At 36.0% G+C, this 22,947-nt stretch overlaps 1 protein-coding gene across 1 annotated transcript; it reads right to left on the bottom strand.

Annotated features, from left to right (window-relative positions):
• Positions 1-5,102: 5,102 nt before the first annotated feature.
• On the bottom strand, positions 5,103-21,325 carry LOC136674119 (interleukin-5 receptor subunit alpha-like). Its single transcript, XM_066649992.1, has 11 exons — positions 21,193-21,325; positions 20,411-20,472; positions 20,248-20,297; positions 20,089-20,158; positions 19,797-19,920; positions 19,273-19,454; positions 15,893-16,029; positions 15,653-15,797; positions 15,228-15,339; positions 11,073-11,154; positions 5,103-10,267 (listed from the first exon to the last, which is right to left on the bottom strand). Exons 2-11 carry the CDS (start codon positions 20,463-20,465, stop codon positions 10,193-10,195), a joined length of 1,032 nt encoding a protein of 343 aa, XP_066506089.1. The 5' UTR covers positions 20,466-20,472; positions 21,193-21,325; the 3' UTR covers positions 5,103-10,192.
• Positions 21,326-22,947: the final 1,622 nt, after the last annotated feature.

Below are 22,947 nucleotides of genomic sequence, written 5' to 3'. Positions count from 1 at the left end.
CTACACCTTGCCACCCTGTACATGAATATGAGGAACAGAAGTGAAGGTAAAGCTGTGACAGCGTCCAATGGCCACATTCAAAAAGCTTGACTTACAGACGAGGATCCCAATTCAACTCAGACTCGTCGGAGCTACACTGGTACCCCATATTTCAAAGGCACCTCCCACAGAATATCTCAGGAAAATGGTCTTTAGCATTCTCCAAATCTACAAAGCAGCCCCGCAATTATCTGTGAGAGAGTAAAGAGTTGATCCATAGTTCCATGGCCAGGATAATATTTACATTTTTCCTCCAAATCCTAGGCTCAACTATAGGATGCATGCTCCTTTCCAGTACCTTGGCGTAGACATTCCCGGGGAGGCTGAGAAGTGCGATGCCATGATAATTGGCACATGTTCTGGTCCCCTTTTTAAAAATGTTTTGCTCTGGGATGCCAATTAGAAAGGAGCTCAGATGTCCAGTTGTGATGATATGAAAGCATCTACAGAAAGCATCTAGCACTGATCTGCATCTACAGTTTATGGACTTTGGCCCAAAGAGTAGAATTTTGCTTAAAGTACTTCAAGCTTTTACCTTTGAGCAATAGGAGAACATCAAGCTCTTCTCGTGCTTCAAGTGTGAATAAATTCACTGCGTCAAGCTTAGATGGTTATAAAGCACCCCAGCACTGGGCTGTGGAACTGTTGTAAATTGTGCAGAATCCAATATATTTGGAATGAGTTTGAATAATGAACTAGTCACAGAACAGTATGGATGGGATCATGCTCCTGTTTTGTCACAAAATGAGAAGCAGGTATACGAAAGAAGAAATACACAAAAATAAAGAGAGATATAAAAAAAAAATAATAAAAAAAAAGCAGAAACATGCACCAAAAAAGGGACAAAATACTAAATCTTTAAAGTAGGTCCCAAATTTTGCACTGCTTACGGCCAAGCGCTTGATATTTTAAAAGGCAAACTCATTTTAGAAAGGTGCAAAATTGATAGCATATCAAAATGCTATAAATATTAAAATAAGCACGAATAACAGACTTATTACATTCATTTAGACTCTTATTCCTTTTTTTTTTTTTAACATCTATCAGGTTTCCTTTTTTCCGAGGTCTGACATGCCCTTCAAACTATTCTAACTCTGCTCAGTCTGTATCAACAGAATGAACTCTTTGAGTCCTCTTCATTATAACCAAAGGTTGTATTAATGAACTTACTTTTTCATGTTGTGAAGTGGTGCAGCAGGGACCTGGAGGTTGTGGGTTCAAGTCCCACTCCGGTTGTGTCTGTGAGGAGTTGGTGTGTTCTCCCTGTGTCTGCGTAGGTTTCCTCCGGGTGACTGTCTGTGAGGAGTTGGTGTGTTCTCCCTGTGTCTGCATGGGTTTCCTCCGGGTGCTCCGGTTTCCTCCCACAGTCCAAAATCACATGTTGGTAGATGGACCGGCGACTCAAAAGTGTCCGTAGGTGTGAGTGGATAACAAGCATGTGATGTTTAATAAGGACCTACATTGTATGTGTGTTTTTCCTTCTGTATGCATTTATGAACTGGCTCACTACACTTTGTTACTGAATGGCAAACAGTTCAATAAAAGCATTGCTCAGTGGAAGTCTGAAAAAAAATGTAGGTCTTTCACCACCTTCTGTAAACGATACAGTGAGAAGATTCAAAATGCAGAGGAATTTGACTCCTTAGGGCATGGCCTATTTCAACATGTTTTAGCCTTTATTCTGTCAAAGGCAAAAAGGAGCTCTGGACTGTTACTGACAGAAGTAGCAAAAAACATTATTTGGGGGTGCATAGGTACACATGGTATGCGTTATTTGTATATGTATGAAGGTAGCATTGATCTAGTGGTATATATTGGCATTTTACAGAGACATTTTGTATTATCGATGTCCTGTCTTTTCCTTCTGCACTTTTTACAATAGCATGACTTTGAATTCCCAGAGTGTGCTTGATTGACTTGCCTGTAGTCCAGATACTTTCTCTGAACCTTTGTCAGTCTAATAAAGGTTTAAGTGAATTAACTAATCAGTCTTTAGGTTTGTAGACTGGTGTCTGGTGAAATTTAGCATATCTCCAAATTTTGTTTTGCATTGCTTTGGTCTGGCTCTAACTAGAGAACCGGATGTGCGTAGCCAAGACTTAGTGGAGTGTAATGATGCTGAAAAACCTTGAGTCTTAAAGTATAGGGTCGCATTTCCTGTGTTATATTTTACAGTTGTGTGAGAAAGCTTCTCAAACTCTTTTTTTCTTTATTTCAGTGGAAATTATATAGAGCCCCAATTCCAAAATATCTGGGAAGTTTTCTAATAAAATATAATCTAAAGATTTAGAGAATCCAGAGAAATCTCTGTGCGCAAGGGACATGGCTGACAGTCAATATTGGATGCTTGTGATCTTTAGGTCCTCCGGTGGCACTGCATTAAAAACCAGGCTTAATTTTGTACTGGAAACAACTGCATGGGCTCAGGAACACTTTCAGAAATCACTGACTGTGAATACAGTTCCCTGTGCAATCCACAAATGCAAATTATTACTGTATCATGCAAAGAAGAAGCCACATGTCAATACAATCTAGAAACACAGCTGTTTTTCTCTGGGCCAATGCTCATTTAAAATGGATTGAGGCATAATGCAAAACTGTTCTGTGGTTAGATTAATCAAAATTAATTTTGGAAACCACAGACACAATGGTCCAGTGAACTCAAGAGGAGAGGGACCATCCAGCTTGTTATCAGCAACCACTGTTCAAAAGTCTGCATCTCTGAGAGTATGGGGATGCATTAGTGCATATTGCTTGGGCAGCTTACACATCTAGAATAGCACTATCAATGCGGAACAGTAAAGATTTTACAACAACATATGCTCCTATCTGTACAATAACTCTTTCAGGGGAGGTCTTGCCTATATATTTCAGCAAGACTGAACTGGCCACCTGTAGTCCAGATCTTATACAAATAGAAAACATTTAGCGCATCATGAAATTAAAAATCCAGCAAAGAAGACACAGGACTGTTGAAAAGCTAGAATCCTACATCAGACAATAAAGGGACAATATTCCTCTCTCACAACCCCACAACTGATGATACCTCCAGGCATTTACAGAGTGTTATTGATAGAAAAAAGGAATGTAAGGTAAAAAATAAAATATCACCCTATTACTATCAGCCACCGTTCCCCTGTCTCACTTGCATGAATTTAAAACATACAAATAAACCAAGCCTCAGACAGCATTTAAAAACCTCACTACTGAAAGATCAGGAATTTCAAGACCATCTGAAAATAAAGTGGATATATTTGCTAGACATTTTGCTGAAATTCCAGCTACATTACTATGTTCTAAGAGGAAAAATAATATCTTATGGCTCTTACAGAAAAAAGACAAGACTTTAATATAATTTAGTACTTTAAAACTATAAAGTAACTATACAATATGAAAATCCTATCAATAGTGCAAACACTAATTACACAATATTTAAGTGGATGAAAACCTAGACATGAACACTTTGAATATAGTTACTGGAAAAAAACCTTATATAACCTGAAAAATATCCCCTGCAGTCTCAGCAGTTAATTACTCAGCAGAATACAAAAGGAAATTACATAGTAAATAAATGTTTTTAAAGATTTCTTTGAAAACTTGTAATCACCAGACCATACGTCAATATGTGATTACATAAAAACATGAACAGTATTCTCAGTAATATTAAATAATTAAAATTAAGTGATTAGTTTCTGGGTGGTGCAGCAGGTAGTGTTGCAGTCAGACAGCTCCTGGGACCTGGTGACTGTTTGTGAGGAGTTTGGTGTGTTCTCCCTGTGTCCGGGTGGATTTCCTCCCATGGTCCAAAAACACACGTTGGTAGGTGGATTGGTGACTCAAAAGTGTGAGTGAATGTGTGTGTGTGTGTGTCACCTTGTGAAGGACTGGTGCCCCCTCAAGGATGTGTTCCTGCTTTGCGCCCAATGATTCCAGGAAGGCTTCAGACCCACCTTGACCCCTGAACTGGACACAGACAACGAATTAATGAGTAGTTTCTACTTGCTACATGCCATAAAATAGGTTTCCAATCCATTTATAAAATGGATTCAAATACTTTACACTGTACAGATGTACTAGCAAGGATGCCCACTATCTAGGGTGACCAGAGATCCTCTTTTACCTGGACTGTCCTCTTTTTTAGACTTAAAAAAATGTCCGGGCGGAATTTCACACACGTCTGGAATTTTGTTTTTCTAGAGCTTACATAGAACTTCGAGAAGCGTTTCGTTCACAAACTAGTCCCGCCCTCCTCTACTCCGATTGGTTTGCTTGAATGAGAAGGGGGCGTGGTGAAGTAGCCTAAAATCTTTTGATTGGACGGTCTGACTGTAGAGCTACTGTTTTTGGTCGATTACTTTCTCTGTAAACATTTAATTGGTCAGTCTGCACGTCAGTAGTCGTCCACTCGCAAAAACAGATAAAGTATAGGGAAGTACATAGAATACCTACAGATTAATATATATAGAGGAGCTTAAAAAAAAAAAAAAAAAATAAAAAATAAAAAAAAAACCACAAAATAATCTCTTGTCCAAAATTACCCATTTAAATCAAATACATGGGAAAACTATATATTACTCCCAGTGTTGATTTCTGACCGCAGATTCATGAGAACACATTAAAAGGAAAAATACCATGACTCTACAACTAGTGATACACAGTTATTCACAGGGGACGTTAAACAGGACAAAAAACTCTTTAAAATGGGCTCCAATATCCACTCTCAACGTTCACAAAACACCACAGAGATCTACACGCAGAGCAATTCAAACTGTAGGGCGCGCCCCTATTGTCGAGCAAAGGAATTGCAGGGGATGGGCGCAGCTGACAGTTGGTATAGGAAATTGAAAGCAACCAAATAAAAAAATATTTACATTTTCGTAATCCACAATGTTCATACATTTCACAATCAAATGTATAAATGTTGGTTTATTTTACTTTCATAACAATTACTAGTCAAAATTTATGTGAAGCGAGTAATTTAACGTCATGTGTTGTCAAAAGGCAATGAATCAAAATTTCCAAAGTGGGCTGTTTTATTTCCACAAAATCAACAATACCAGAAAAAGGAAGACACACATACATGCAAAAATGGAAAATATGATAAAGATTATTAAAAAAAAAGTAAGGTGGGAAGGTAAGTTAAGTTGCTACTGTGGCTACTAGGCAATGAATTTTAGGATACTTATGGGCAGGATGGAGACAAAAAAGGAACTATTTTTATGTGCTGTTGAACTTTACGAGAAATTTCGACCTGTTCTTCTTCTTTTTTTTTTTTAAATACATATGTTGCAGTAGTGGGCATATTGACACATATTTTTTTAAATTGTGGCAGGAAACTGAAGCACCCAAAGGAAACCCAGACACACCAACTTCATGACAGACAGACACCCAAAGTCTAGAAAACATAAAACATAGATTATTTGAAAATCAAAGAAAGTCCATTAACATCACCCAGTGGAAAAACATACTCATTGATTATGTATCAGTGGAAAATCTCTCATATTTCAGCATGACCTAGTCAACTCTCATTAACTTTGTACAACAGTAATTCTTGAAATACACTGAATGCAACTCGAACAGTGAAACTCAAACTCAAGTTTCACTACATGCACACAAATCACTTAATCAACTCTTACTCCCATACTGATTTAATGCCCCTAAATTCACCTCCACACACACACAGAGAGAGAGAGAGAGAGAACAAATCAGATTTCACAGATGGACACAGACAAAAACAAAATAATTCTGTTGCAAATACTTATTGTTTAACTAATTGTATTTTCTAGGATTGTTTATGATTCATATATTTGTATTTTCTTTTATTCATCTTTTTCTTATTTGTTTGTTTTTGTTCTTCATGATAGGAAAGTGCAATATGTCAATGAATATGGACACTTACTAATAACTAGTATTAGAATTTTATTATAAAAAGAGGCAAAATGTATAACTTTCAGTTGGTTCAGTGTTTGCCAAACAATAAGTCACTGTTGCCTATTTATAAGTGTGTATTTTTAAATCTGTGACTAAACAAACAAACAAATAAAGCACTTACGTCACAAACGTTTTCCCAATATAAAATGCTTTACAAGCAGCATAACATTAACAAGGTCTGTGTTTGTCTTAAGAAGTTAAATTAGCTACTAATGAAATACAGATTTTGTTTTAAATTTCACTTCCACATTCTTTTACAGCATGTAATGGAGAGACATAGATCTGTTTTATTAAAGCTTTCTAAAAAAAAAAAAAAAGGCCTTTGCTGCTGTACCAGCTTCTAGTCGGCTTAGAAAGCTTTACATGAAATAGTGGAACAATTCTTTCAGGTCTTGATGGCGGTCAGTCATAAGAGCATAGCTCTGAATCACATATTTTAACTCAAGTTTGTCATTAAAGTCTAGACTCGCCTACGTGTTGTTAATTTAAGGGTTAAACACTGTTTTTAGACCAGTTCCAAGAAAAGCGACAAAACGCACATTTTAACATTTTATATGTGGCGTTATGACCATTTCCTTCCTCTTTTATTTTCCAGTTTTCTTCTTTTGGGTCATATTTAACTAAGTATTTCATGCTGTTCAAGTTTACAATGTAATCTTCTAAGCTTGCCCATGATCAGTTTGTAAACTATATTTTAGAAACATATTTTTAGATAAAGCAAAAGAAAACTATCACACCAAGCCACCAGATGGTGGTAGCTGCACTGAGGTCCCAGCGGAAAGTCCCAGCGTGTGGGCGATGTGTCTAATGGAGGTCTCGGATTACTCATAGGACGTGCTAAGAACTAGTTATACTGAACATAGCGTGGTGTAAATGACGCATGTGAGACCTGTCTTATGCCTATGAACATTCTACTATTCTCTTCAGTCCACCTTCCCTGCTGTACCTCGCGTGTTCTCAAAGCTGCTCAGCTGGAAAGGAAGCAGTTATCCCGTTGACCACCAAAGCCAGCTTATGTTCCTGAAACTGGTGGTATGCTGGTAAACCAACACGACCACGCTGTGTGGCCAACTAAACCTGCATTACAGCAACATAAACCAGGAACACAGGACGCTGATGGGTTTTGTGTTGGTGGACTGTTCTCAGTTCAGCAGTGACACAAAGGGTTTTAAAACTTCTAGCAGCAGTGCTGTGTCTGATCCACTCTTAACAGCACACAACTCACCACCAACATGTCAGTGTCGCCACATGTCAGCCCTGAGAATAATCCACCACCCAAATCATACCTGCCCCTGTGGTGTTCCTGAGCATTTAAGACCAGGGTGAAATGGGGATCAAAAGTATGCAGAGAAACAGGTGGACTACAGTCTGTAATTGCAGAACTACAAAGTGCTCCGGAGCTGATAAAATGGACGATGAATGGAGATACAATGTTGAAGTTCCTAATCCAGTGGTCCTTTACTGTATTGACACCATTTTTCTGAGAGTGGATGTATCACATATTCTGTGCTAAACCTATATTTAACATGGCTTCTCCATGCAGGGGCCCCATTACACAGAGCATAAACTGGTTCAGAATATGTGGCATTTGATTTTAAATTTGATTATAATTTTCATTAAAAAAAAAATTGTCAGTCATTTTGGAATTAATAATAATAACAAAAATAATAATAAATAAGAGTTTACATTTCTCAGGGATTGTTTTTAAAAATTCCTAGTGGCTGACCTCATCTTTTTTTAAACAGACTGAACCACAAGCGAGTTTAAAGATAAGGAAGCTGTGTCGTCACTGACGTTTTCTTTAGCCACCGCTGTAGCTTCCTTTCTAATTACACTCAACTCTCAACGTTAATACGCAGTTTAAAAAACTTGTGCATAATGGTAGGTAGCACTTGTCAAAACACATATTGGTTTTCTAAGTGAATAAGAATGCATACCTTTGTTGTCCATTTTTATAGACTTTGTATTACAATACAATACAGTGATCTACAAATGTGTATATCAGTGTTTTATCATCCCCTGTAGATTTACCATTTTGGCATATGATTATTTTCATTACCAGCAACAGTAAAAATGTCTGCCTAACTTGCTATTCTTGTAATAAATACCATTTTCCTGCTGCTATTATAGTGGTGTGAATAGCATGTCTCTGAATTTACACGACAAAGATAGCACTTCTCTTTTACTCAGCAGAGCATTTCATAAGGTACTTTCCACTGTGTGCTTTGATTACGTACATGCTATACATCTTATTAAATAAAACTGCAATAAATTATATGTTTAGGGTCTAAAGGCCTTTGCTATGCTTCTCAGTAACATCTAATAACTTTATGAAACAGTTCCCAAACTTTGAAATACACATTTGTAGAGGTTTATTTACAATTCTGATTTTATTTGTTTTAATTGTAGCACAGCATTTTATAGAGAGAGAGTTACTATAGAGTGGTGTGCAAACTTTGTACACACACAAAAAAAAAACCTTTGTCACATTATATTGTTGATATTGTAGGTACATTTAAGTACCCATCCTCCACAGAGGACACATTTAAATGTGGCATTCCTCTCAAATTTTAGTGCAAGTTTATATTCATTTGCTGATACATCAGAAGCAGCTGCATATGAGCTCAGTGTAACCAAACCCAGTGCTAAGTGTCATCTGCACAAGCATAAAGCTTTCACACTGCATAGGGCTGTGGTGCATTTGAAACCATGTCCTATTGAGAGACAGAGGGTACAATAATCCCCATTGATACCCTTTTAGCTCTAGCCTGTTGAACTGTAAGAAAGAAGAGATTGTAAATTGTAGCAAGATTAAAACTCCAAATGTCAAATTCCTAAAATAAATATGACATAAAAAAAATTAGTTTTGGTACCAAAGGACACATAAAAGTTATATGTAGCCTGTAAGAATGCTGATGTTGCGAGACAAGAATTGAGTCACAAACACCTTTTAAACACAGCCTGAATGTACTGGATGCGCATTACTCCAGAGAATACAGCTCGAGTGCTCTACAGCCCATTGCTGGGGGTTATAAACCCCTTGTCTATATATACACTTATATTTAATTATATAATTAATTATACACTCTTATACTTACCACTGAACATGTTGAAGTTTGTCATATGTGCAGCTGCTTCAGAGCATTTAATTTAATGGTTTTCTATGTAGATTATATACAAGCTCTGTGTGCATAACTGAACACTTCCCCAGTATATAAACATTAAAGTATCTGGAATCACTCAATATAAAATGTGTTTAAATACATAGGGACATAAAGGATATGAATCTTTATGATCTCAGACCTGTTTGGATCTGTGTTATCTGGAAAGATTTAATTCTTCTTTTCAAGCATTAGTCTTTGCCACATTTTAAGTGTATACCATTTTTAAAGCCTTTTTTTTTTTTGGTGCAACATACACATTGCAATATAAAATTCAAACTGGCACCTGCTGCTCTCTTGTCATATTATGGTAATGGTTGTTTCGAATTAAAAATGACAATTGTCATTTGAATCAACCAAATATAACCTAACAATTAATTAACTTGAAAATGACAAGGGAGAAGTTAAGTCCACCAAAGAAAAATGCGCTGAAAAAGCATGCGCATCGTTTAGTTCTGTTCTTGGGTATAATATTGTAGCCAAAAGCATGTTTGTGTTTGGTTTGCATGATTTAAAGATTGTCATTTCATTGTCAGCAATCCTGATTTCTTTTTTTAATTTATTATGACCCAATTGTCATTTTCGGTACTACACAACAGTTAAAATAAAATGACAAAAAAGTCTGTATTTTAAATGGTAATAATATGTAAATACTTACACCCAAGCAGTTGAATAAGAAATGAAAAAAGAGTTGTGATTATTTTTGAATAAAAAATTTAGGCAATATAGAGTAAGATTTAGCTTGTTAGAAATCTGTATAAACCCTGTGTAATATTTTTTAAACATCCATGTTGTTTTACCATCATAACCAACAAAAAAGAGAAATGCGAGCAAACAGCCCCTCCCCTCTGCTCAGCCACTCAAAACCGCATGTTAATGCACCCACACCCAACCCTTCCTTAAAGCTCTCAACATTTAATATTTCACTTTCTTTTACATGTACAATTTGTGTAGTTTAACTTTCAAAAGAGGAATCATTCAAGGAAACGTCAGTCCTCTTCTTCCTGTTGACTATGCCTTTATGCTGCCTTGGAAAATCGTTTCCGACCCTGAGTGCACATCTATCCTGTGACTTCAAGTATTTCTGTCCCATAATCAACTTCATATCCAGCTTCAGGGTGTTTCAGTGTCGGGTCCTTATTGAAGAGAAAGCAAATACCAGAGAGTGAGCGATTTACAAGAGCAAAGATTATAATGACACTAAGTGTTCTAGATTGGTCAGAGATTCTGCGCTAAACCTTGTTTTAAACACAGCTGGAGCATCTGCTGACTTATTCAAGGACTACAAAACAGCTCATGATATGGCCTATAACAAAAGTGTAAATGTAAATATAACTTTCACCAGCATTATTTGCTGCTGTTTTGCACGTAATTTAGTTAGCTCCTAAGACAATGACCTTACATGGCGCTTTAGGTGAAAAACGATGATTATGACATTCCAAAATCTATTACAGTGTTTCCTCTTGTGTAGCATTTTCAGGTGCTAAGTGTTAGTGATAACAATAGTGAATGAAGGACCGAGAGTGTGAGTAGCTATAAATATCCATCCATCCATTATCTGTAACCGCTTATCCAATTTCGGGTCGCGAGGGGTCCAGAGCCTACCTGGAATCATCGGGCGCAAGGCGGGAATACACCCTGGAGGGGCGCCAGTCCTTCACAGGGCAACACAGACACACACACATTCACACCTACGGACACTTTCGAGTCGCCAATCCACCTGCAACGTGTGTTTTTGGACTGTGGGAGGAAACCGGAGCACCCGGAGGAAACCCACTCGGACACGGGGAGAACACACCAACTCCTCACAGACAGTCACCCAGAGCGGGAATCGAACCCACAACCTCCAGGCCCCTGGAGCTGTGTGACTGCGGCACTACCTGCTGCGCCACCGTGCCGCCAGCTATAAATATATATAGCAAAAAAAAAAAATGGCTTTACCTGAATGAAATTGCCTTTCTCAAGAAGCGTTTTAACTTTCAAAGATGGGCTCGGAATGGAGGGGAATAGCTTATCTGACAACCTGGAGAGGAAAATAACAACAAATATCTTAATAAACAAACAGACAATAAACCAAACAAATAATTAAATAAATAAATGATTATATGGCAATATTAGGGGGACAAATTTTGAAATAAATCACTTTTTCTTTTTTGTGCATTCACTACCAACTCACAAACTGTGAAATAAAACAACCCAGTAATTTTGTGTGCTGCCTGTTTATGAAAACATCATAAAATGAGTCGTTCTAAACTTGGGCTGCATAGAGCTCTGAGACTCCTCCTCTGAACACACATTTATGTGAGAGTGCAAAGACAAGATTAAACGGGGTAAAACAACAGAGTATTGTGCGAAAACAAGAACAGAGAAGAACGAGAACGAGCGAAAATGTCTAAAATCTAAAGCTGCTTCTCCTTAACCAGTAAGCATTTGCTGAAGTACACAGTGGTTTATTCTCATTTAAAGGAACAGGTGGTCATTCTAAAAAAGGCTGTCTAGACAAGTTTAGGATGGTGATGTGATACACTTGACGATAGTGCTATTTGCTTTCCCACAGTACAGCTTTTTGACTTAAACAAGAAAACCCTTCAATCCAGCATAAGGTCCTTGTCCCATCTGTGAAACATGGTGGAGGTAGTGTCATGTATCAAGACTGTTTAACTGCATTTATTTTAAACCAATATATTCTCAAAGGAACTGTCCTGATATCAGTCTACATACTGAAAAGACTCATGAGAAAATTGAGTCATGCAGAAAAACCACAACACTAAACACAAGTCATTCTACCACTGATGGGTAAAAAAATAAAAAATAAATAAACAGTAATAAAGTTCAGACTTTGGAACCGCTGATTAAAAGTCCTAAGTTTAATCCAGTAGAAAAGCTGTGGAAGGACATGAAGTGAATTTCACATGAGGAAACCCAACAACGTAACAAAGTTGAAGCTGTTCTATACGGAGAAATGGGCTAAAATTCTGATGGGGAGAATGATAAACAACTACCAGAATGACTTGTGTTACTAGTTATTGATGCACAAGAGCTTCACACCGGATACGGAAAGCACAGTTTCACATAGTATCTTGCAGATCAGTAATACTGGGTTATTGTCCTTAACAAATAAAATACCAAGTATATTATTTTTATTTAATTTCTTTAACATTCCTGTGTCACTACACACTTAAAAATGATGGTTCTTCAAGGGTTCTTATGTAATGAAAATTGTTTTAAATAAAACCCAGAACACTCAAAGGACCCTTTGCCTGACTAAAGGGTTCTTTGGATTGACAGAATATGTGCTGTATAGGGTTCAATTAAGAGGCTTTTAGTAAGAGGTCCTTTAGACTCTCCCTTAGAGACAGGGTTACGAGCTCGGACATCCGGGAGAGACTTGGAGTGGAGCTGCTGCTCCTCCACGTCGAGAGGAGCCTGTTGATGTGGTTCGGGCATCTGCCTCTTGGACGCCTTCCTGGTGAGGTGTTCCAGGCATGTCCAACGGGTAGGAGGCCCCGGGGCAGACCCAGAACACGCTGGAGAGACTACATGTCTTGAATGGCTTGGGAACAACTCGGTATACCCCCGGAGGAGCTGGAAGCAGTGGCTGGGGAGAGGGAGGTCTGGATTTCTTTACTTGGACTGCTTCCCCCGTGACCCGGATAAGCAGTGGATAATGGATGGATGGATGGCTCTATGTAGAACCATATTCTTTACTTAAGTACTTTTAGCCTTGAAGTACCATCATTTGTAAGAGTGTAGTGTTTACACTCAAGCTAGAACATTTGTGAACCTTTGCAATTTTCTATTGCTCTGCATAAACCTAAGACATCAAAAATGCCTAAAAGCACTAGATCAGAAACAGTGCTTTCTGTATCTGATGTAAAGCTCTTGTGCAGCAGTAACTGCAGCTAAATAATTGCTAGGTAATTACTCACAAATTGCTTGACTGTAAACACTAGGGACACAGGAAATGTTCTACAACAACAAAGTATTTCCTTTAAATGTGAGGATACATGGCAAAAATAACTAAACACACAAATACAATTTTAAAATCTATTTAGTGACTATCAACAACGCCAAAGCCACTGAAACCACGAGGACAGTTAGAGATGCAAAGAGAAACTCAGAGGTAACAGTTTCAGAAATCTATTATATTTTTGCTTATCTTGGGGAGTTTTCAAATGTCAAAATCCATTTTCTGTAAACACTTTCACAACCATAAACCTAGAAGAGTTTCTGGAAATAAGTCACTGGAACTACAAATGAAATCACGTGATATGTTCAGCCGAGATAAAACTCTTACTTTTTTAAACGCACACCATCATTATGGCACTACTTTGATTTAAGCTTTTTATTAAATGTCAGACATGTTTCATGCTGATAATGGCTTTGTTTCTCCTTTGTAAAATCCACTCTAATGCATGCTTTTGATAAAAGGTCTTAATGGCAGCAGAGGAAGTGGTAATATAGGACATCCTGGCAGTATTTCTTCCTTTCTAACATTGTTCTCTTTTCCACAGTAGAGGTCTATGCCACTTTTCTCAGGAACTGTGTGTAGTGTAGAGCAACTCATGCACATAGTTCAATGACTTTTGAACCTTTCTGGCTAAAATGAAGTTTTAAAAGATAGAAGCGGAATGCACTTTTGGTCGTCTTCATCGTAGTAAGTAAGTAAGTAAATTAAGTTTATTTATAAAGCACTTTTAAAACAACTTGCGTTGACCAAAGTGCTGTACATTTGAAACATTACATAAAATACACTACAAACATCACATCAAACAACAACAACAAAACACAAACCTACATATCTACAATTTCTACAGTCTCGGGGCATAGACAGCAGAAGCCTGATCACTTTTGAGTTTCAAGCAAGTTCTGGGCACAACTAATAGATCCTGAGAAGAAGATCGCAGAGCTTGCTGATTGGTGGGAGAAGAAAGCATGCTACTAATATATATAGGTGCAGACCCATTAAGTGCTTTAAAAACAAATAAAAGAACCTTACACTGTGTCCTATAATTCATGGGTAACCAGTGCAGTGAGGCTGGAACCGGAGTAATGTGGTGTCTTTGTTTGATGTTAGTCAGAAACCTGGCTGCTGCATTTTGGACCAACTCCTACTATAAACTCATCCCATGAACTTTAACAGGAATGAGAAAACATTTTCGTTTCCAGACGTTCGTCTCCAGGAGTCACAAAACAGATGGTCTACGATGTGTTGTATGTAAAGAATCCCATTTCCTTTATCTTTTATATTCCTTATGTGAGTGGATTAGCTCTAGATCAAATATGTATTGTGTTTTTTGAAGAAAAAAACCCACTACGTGTTAGGTTGTGTCCAGTTCTTTCCTTTGCCAAGAAAACAATGCTATTGGTAATGTTTATTAACAAAAAACAGCCATTTAATATATATTAAATAGGTTTTTTTACCCTGTAAAAATGCTAGATCGAATTTGACAAAGCAATAATTCTTATCTATTATCTGATCTCCTAAATATCTTATTTAGATGCATGTGAGAAAGCAATGTGTGTTGCTGTGGTGTAAATAGGCAGTTGTTTATGAATGTTGAAAATAACTTCCTTGTCTGCTCTGTAAACAGCTTTTATTGTATTTCAAAACTATAGGAGTTTAAGAGGCTGCCTGCTGCAAAATGTAAAGAGTGGAAAATCAAAGGCTGACAGAGTTCACGTGTAATTAATATTTAAGGCATTTGAGTATTTTTCTGTTAACATATAATAAAGTATGAGTCAAAAGTCGCAGCACACTTTTTATTTCTTTGATATGCTACATGATGTTCTTGATCCAATATGGCTGCTTTCAAGATGGGGGGCCATGTTCCGGACATTGCCTAAAAGTTAGGCCTCCTCACCTATTACTTGCTGGTATATTCAGATAAAATTATGTCGAGCGACTTTTGCCTCACCCTGTACATTACTTATAATATTTTTTTCTGGTTTCCCTCAAGAAATTAAATAAATGAAAGGTTGGTCTCTAACTTTTGGATATCACTGTACCAGACAAGATAAGCATTATAAAGGGCATACAACTAAGCGTATAAAACAAAGAAATTACAGCATGGTGAGTACATAAAGAAGAGTTACCTTTGGAACTTGCAGAGTAGCAGTAAAGCCAAGAGAATCATGGGAAGCACAAATGCAATGCACAGAATCACATGGACGTTGAGCTTGTAAGGATTTTCTACAGGGTTGACCACTGAGTCAAAGAGCACAGATACACTGTTATTATATATAATAAAATAATAATAATAATTTTAAAATTCTCTTTTTAAAATCTATTAGCTTTGGACATACTTGTGGTTTTTGTATTTTAAACTATGCAATATTATAATGAATTTTTAAAAAGGTGTTTCCTAATAAATGTTTTTATTTTGTTGTATGTTTATTTATAGTTCTGGGAAGGACCTTGTGATGACACTATATTGACCGAGTGCCATTTAAATAAAGTCTATTATTATTATTATTGTTTGTGGATGTCAAATAAATGTCAATATCAAGATGTAGCTCACCCTTGGCTTTACTCCAGTCACTCCATTGTTCACTGATGTGACAACTATAGTGCATTTTTGTCCTTATTTGTACTATATAGCTCCTCGCCAGGTCAATATTTTGTTTAGTGTATGTCAAATTTTTATTTGGTAGAATATGAATAACCTGTGAAAGTGAAAATTCTGTTAGAATAACATCAGTTGCAATAAGATTTATATAAGAATTATGAGAGCACAATGGTAGATCAAACACATTCTTACCTCATCATTGATTTTTAACTCATATTCAAAACAGTCACTTTTATCTTTACTACCAGAACTTTTTGGCAGTGACCACTTTATCTCCAGTTCTGTTGCATTTATTAAGACAGATCCAATTTCTGGAGGGTCTAATATCTCTGTAAAAAGACAGTTAAAAAAATTATCCTCTGTGTTGTATTTACATTTTCTAGTATATGACTGCATACCCTGCCAGCATTATTGACACATATTTCAGCTCTGGTTTCTCGTTTGTATAAATTTCTGTAAAACCATGGCTATAGGTGGCATTAGCATGTTAGCAGAGACTTTTTTTGGTCTCAGTGTGGTTCTTAAATACTGTACTTGATCCTCCTCATGAACAGAAAAGTTAAATCCAGGGCTCCGTTTTCATGGACACAGTGTAAGCTCAAAAATAAGGCATTAGAAAATGGTGCAGCAAAGTCTAGATATGGCAGCAATTTAGTTTGATATGGTCCTTATAGGCGGAATCCCAGTAATTTGATACACAATTACAAAATAAGGGGTTGGAGTACTCAATCCGTGGGCATGGTTATGCAATATCCAATCATATTAACTCCTTTCATTGCCTTTAAACTGAGAGATGCACCAGGACAATACACAGTGAAAATGTTGTCATGGCAGCAAGCGTGAGAGAAAAACAAAGTAAAAATTTTAATCAAATACATATTAATTTTATTCTCATCACAGTGAACTGCAACAATGTTAATGAATGTAATAATACATATAATATTCATTATTTCATTATTAATTATTATTGTAGGTACCAAATGTATTCTAATATATTTAAGTCAGTGTAGTCTTTTTGCATTTATTTATATGCATAATATCAAATGTATATCAAATAATATCAAATGTATATTATCTTTTTATCCTATGTTTGGATTATGGCAATAATTAACTAAAAAATAATTAATAATAGCTTTTTCTTAATACCTTAGATATGACCATTTGCAAATGTGGGTGAGGAACATTTAGTCCTTTTTAATGATGTTTTTCTTTATAAATTATTGCATGTTCAGCATGGACTGTCATGTTGCAGTGTAATTAATGTAGGTATGGAGAGACATGCAAATCAAAGATGCATGTGTGTCAAGCTAATAATATGATTATATTGTATTCTTGTATTTGCAACTGAAAAAGATTTTAGATTTTAGAATTATTGCAAGATCCACATGATTTGGGTAAAAAATAAATGTGTAACATGCATCAGTTACACAGCTCTATAATAATAATAAAAATATCATGTATTGTGTATTTAGTAGTATTTAAAGGGGACATATTTCTCTTTTAAACAAGTTATAATAGTTCTATGGGTGATACAAAACATGTTCATGAAGTTCTTTGCACAAAATCACTCTCACATAAAGAGATCTCACAAGCTCTATTCTTGCCAGTTTCAGTCACTTTCAGAAGGACTCTGTCACATATATGCAAATAAGCTGTTGCTGGCCATGCTCCACCCATCTAATGTTTACGCAGGTGAAGGGTGGTGCCAGGGTGGTTCTATGCAAATTTCCCTAGTGTGATGTCACAATAAGGGAGCCATCCAAATGGCTCATAGAAGCATATGATTCCTCACACCAAACTCTTTCAACTGACTCATAGAAAATGGATGGATGTTTTTTTCCCCATGCTTTCAATACAATAAACTAAGGTAAAATGTAAGAAATGAAAGAAGCCTATAACAACAGAAGGGGAAAAACATAACTAATCTGTTTCACCACCTCAAGCAGAAGCACCTGGTTGAGGACGAGGATAATCTAAAATGCTGTTTGAAGACTTCAACAGCCAATAAGATCTAACAGCATATCGACATAGAAACTAATTGTATTGTTTTCTTATTTACTGTGAAGCTTTAAGGTTACTTTTTATAATAATTGTTTATGTTTGCTGTTCATATGCACGTACTAAATATTCTGCACTTTGCTTGTGTGGTAGATCTATACGCTATATTATTTTTTTAATCTTGGTAAGTTATTGTAAACAAAATAAGCAAATGTTTACATTTGCAGTAAAAAAAGCTTTTTTTAAATAAATAAAACCATTTAATATTATTAATATATATTCCATTAAATATATTTAATATATATTATTTAATAATATAACATATATTTTTTTGCAATAGTTTGTTCTTGAAATGTATAAAAGTATTTACAGTGTTTTGTCATAACACCAAAAATATTGTTATCGCCAACGTACCCTAAAATATATTGTGATTATATGAACATGATTAATCCATGCAGAATGTGGATTGGCCTTGTCTTACTTAAATAAAGTTCTGGATGGCAGCCTGTTGCTCCAATACATTTATATATTGTTCAGCATTAATGGTGCTTATCAACATGTGTCAGTCATCCATGCAATTTTCAGCAATGATTTCCACTACAGAATTTTCCACTATAGAATTTTAATTTAGTGCCGCCTCTGTGCTCCCTGAAGAACGTTTTTTAATCCAATCATGTCATTGACCTGTTGCCAATAAACAAGAATATGTTGCTATCAAATTCAAAATGGCCATATTTTTCAAAAAACACTACATTTCTATTTCACCACTGTAAATAGACTTTATACTACTTTCAATTAAATATATTATTTAAATGATTTGCAAATCATTACATTCTGCTATTTACATTTTGCCCAGCAACCCTCATTTTTGGAAAAAGGCTGTGTGTTTGTATGTAAATAATTGTGATATGACTAATTAAGTATGCTTCTGATATACATGTTCTTCACCCTGATGAGAATAAAATTCCTTTATACATGATTAAGAGATGGGTAATTTAAAAAATTATTTTAATTATATTATGTTAAATACATTATATTAAATTGTATTAATTTAATACTGGGTATAATAACACACCAATAATTGTGACATATATTAGCAGGGTAATATTCATGGCCAAAATACCATTGTGAGCCTTTATTCACCTGCTTGAAGACCAGGTCTCATAAGACCTCAGTGCTAGAGCTTTTAATTTAGCTAAAATTGTATTGAAAGAAATAGTGATGCACTGGCTGATTTTAAATGTCACACCACTTGTAGCACCACGCCAACCCCTTTGTGGCAGGAAAACTTATTTCTGTCCACCAAATTTGACATAACTTATGCCACAGCACAACCACAATTGTCCTTTTAAGTCTGAATTATCCAGTTTGTACTGCTTTAAGTAGGTCCCCCACACGGGGTGGTCATATTTAAAATAGTACAGGGATTAGTACAGAACCTCTGGTACATCCAGGCCACAAAGTGTCAGTAAACTGGTTTTAAATATTTACTGACTAATACGACTGATTGCTCCAAATTTTGCATGCATGCATGAGGGACTGAGAGAAAAAAAAAAAAACAACTATGTACTTACCAATAACCCCTAGTTGGAATAATTGGCAGATGAGGAGCCAGTGACTTGATGTAGAAATATTGACCTGAACCAGTGCATATTCTGATGCATTAATCTGTCCATAGCACTCAACTCTTTGTTTTTCACTATTTAAGGAGCAACTAAAATGGTAGATTGAGGAGTGATACCCATATCCACGTAATCTGAAATAAGAGAACATGAGAATTACAGTTAGGTTCATCAACCACAGAACCAGGCTGTTCTGGGCAGTAAGAGGTGTTGCTGAAATCCACATATTTTTATTACTGTAACTATATGTTAATTTAATATTTCCTCCAGTTTTCTCCTCAAATTAGTCATTTTCAGTTCTGTTCATTAACCAGGACTCTTCAAGCCTCACAATGGTACCAGGCTGGCAGGGCAAAGATCAGCACATGTTCCTCTAAGACATGAGAAGCCAGCCCCTGTTCTTTTGTATCTGCTGCCCAACATTTATTTTAACTCTAACACTACTAATCACACGAGGACAAAGCACTGACACTTACTGATAAGAAGCAGAATGTTGTGCATCTTTAGGAAGTGCGTGTGTGATCCAGGAACAGCTTATTTGACTTGACTTAGAGATTGAGCAGGTTAGGTTGTCCTCGTAATCTCCGAAACCTGGGAGCACTAGTGTCAACGTAGAAGTAAATATAACAGTGCTTTAAACATAACTACTTGTGGAAAAAAATTTTTATTCTTGGACACCCCCAAAAAGTTCCTGATTTTTTATATACAAAAATGTTAGGATAATATCTTGGGATTAGTTTTTTTATTAAAAAGAATGTAAAAACCTACTGTCAAAGATTTCACATGTCCTATTTGAAAATCCATCAGCATCCTTCTCATACACTATAAATGCCCCTTCCTAATAACGAAAGAGAATAAACATACTTGTAAGACATAAATGGGTATACATTGTTTTTTAAAGTTCAAGATTATTCAAAAACAGTGTACCCTAAGCAGAGGTGTCTCTATCCCAAAACAGGTCTCTGGACACTCATCGCCTAAAATAAAACATGAATCATTAATAAATAACACACTAATATGATGTAGGATGCACATAATTCAAAGTCTTTATTATTCAAACTCATTATGAACTACATGAAAATCCACTAACCAGTAACATAAACCAGAACCAAGGTGACGATGAACAGCACTCCATATATCTTCATAGTGACACTGAGACATGAGGAAGATTACACTGAGTAACAGATATGCATAAACATATGCCCTGTGAATGTGTGTCAGTGTTAATGTTAAATAAATGTACACTGTAAAATTGAAGTCAGTTTTAAGGACACACTTATGAAATGGCAAGAGGTGTTATGTTTTACATGGCCTTATGTTTTACATGAAACAATGTCAAATTTAAGTGAGGAATTTTAATCCAACAGCACAGATCAATATAATATAATAATAATAATATAACGCTCTCCAGTTAAAAACATGTATCTCCATTTTTGTTGATTACTACATTATTTGAATACAACAGCTGTCCACACTGAAAATTTCATGATGAATGAACCAATGGAAATGCTCCAAAAATCACTTGGAATAAAATCTTTTTACACTGACTGCCATTGAAAGTTAAGGTGTTTTTCCCCATTCAACTACAAAATGACTATTTTGGGGGATACATGTTTTTTATTGGACAATGGCAATACATAATCTGAACAAACAATAATTAACTTGGTGCTTAAACTTAGATTATGTCTTAGAGCTAAAAAAAAAAATCTAAATAAATCTGAAACAGCTGAACTGTATAACGGAAAGAAAGTAAAGTAAAACTGGAGTAAGAGCGCACGCACGTGATGGCAGTATCAATTTCAGTATAACAACTCAACATAAAAACTGGAAAAGCGTATGTAAAGGTATGTACATTTCAATAAAACTGCTTACCTCTCACAGTCTCCTCATATGACGTAAGACGTAAAGTAGTAGAAATAATTTCAGCCAAAAACATTGGTATATTGCAGTTAGTTGGCGAAGGACTGACAAAAGGGGAAACTCTCATCACATTTTACTGGAAAGCATAGCTCAGGAAGTTACAACTGGAGGAGGAGCTTACAGCCAGCTGTCTTGTGGTTATTACTAGCAATCTAGCGTAACAGCAAGACTCAACATCAGACAACAGGCTCTGGGCACAATTGTTTGTAAGATTTTCAAAATTACTGCATTAGATTGGTGTATTTTTGCTAGGTAAGAAAAAAAATAACATTTCCCCCCTAATAATAGAATCTCACTTCTGAATGAACCATGTTCTCCACAAATATTCATTTGTATAAAAATGTTCTAAATTTGGCTGAAAAAGGCAGTATCAAATTCCTTTTAATTTAATGGATCATTGAACACAGCAGTGGTCCTTCACATTGTATGAACATTTCATGAATGAACCAATAGAAATGCTCCAAAATTACTCAAAACAACTTTTTACATTGACTACAATTGAAAGTTAAATAAGGTTTTCCTTCTCCTATAAAATCACTATTTTGGAGGTACATATTTTCTTTGGAAAGTGACAATATAAATACACTTTTTCTAAGACACTGATTCATGGCATAGCATGGAAAGTTATCCCTAGAGTGTTAGGAACGTTAACATAAAAGTCCTAGGAAGAGCCCATAAAACCAAGTATAAATCACAGAAGCCATGCAAATTGTTATTAATCATTTATTCACTATGGCCACCATCACCCCGAAATCATCTGACTGATCTGAAAGATATTTTAATTATTCACATGTGGGCATCTTTCAATAGCATAGCTACTGATATCTGATAGCTGCTAATATCACATTTGAGGGAGGGAAAAAAAGTTCATAGTGTTTACTGAATATTTAGATCAGTATGTAAATAATAATCAACACATTGAATATTACAGTCACGCTGTAAACATGTAGCCTGGAGCCATATGCCCTGCTGTGATACACTGTTTCTCTAAATCACATGATCACATGTAATACTTGCGGGTTTGTGCAAAGGGTCAGTTTTTGATTGCAGACAACATTCAAAATGAAACCCAGAAAGTGGCTGTGTGTGCAAATTAGTGGAGTGGGTGGAGTATAGTAAGCATTCCTTTACAATGCTTTCCTGTGTCTAGAACATTACAGATTGCAGCAGCACTGCTCCACAGCTCAATATCATTGTGAGGGTAATCAGGTAAGCTGTACTGGCACTGAGCAAGGTCACAATGTTTAGTTTACAACCTCACTGAACACAACAGTGAGTCACAAATTCATAATAAATGAACCAATAGAAATGCTCCAAAATGATATGCAATAAAATATTTTTAACACTGACTTCCATTGAACGTTAAGGTTTTTTTTATTTGTTGTTTGTAATTTTTTGGAGACACACATTGGACAGCAACAAAATTACACCGCATTCAAAATAATTATGCAAACTAGATTTAAATGTCATAAAGATTAATTCTTCTGTTTCCCAATTAAACACATGGATGGTACAGGGCTCTTTGGATCACCAAACTCAATCTCAGACACCTGTGATAATTAGTTTGCTAATGAGAAAAGTTTCTGCCTGACAAATTCATCAGATTAAAAGAGCAGCAAACAGGCATTTGAAGCTGCTGGTGCCTGTGGAGTCCCACAAACATCAAGGTATAGGATCCTCCAGAGGCCACCTCTGACCAAATGGTTG

The sequence above is a fragment of the Hoplias malabaricus genome, chromosome 2 (assembly GCF_029633855.1).
Source record: "Hoplias malabaricus isolate fHopMal1 chromosome 2, fHopMal1.hap1, whole genome shotgun sequence".
In the NCBI taxonomy this organism is placed as follows: domain Eukaryota; kingdom Metazoa; phylum Chordata; class Actinopteri; order Characiformes; family Erythrinidae; genus Hoplias; species Hoplias malabaricus.
Note: the sequence above shows the minus strand (reverse complement) of the source record. Positions and strands in the feature narration are given on the sequence as shown.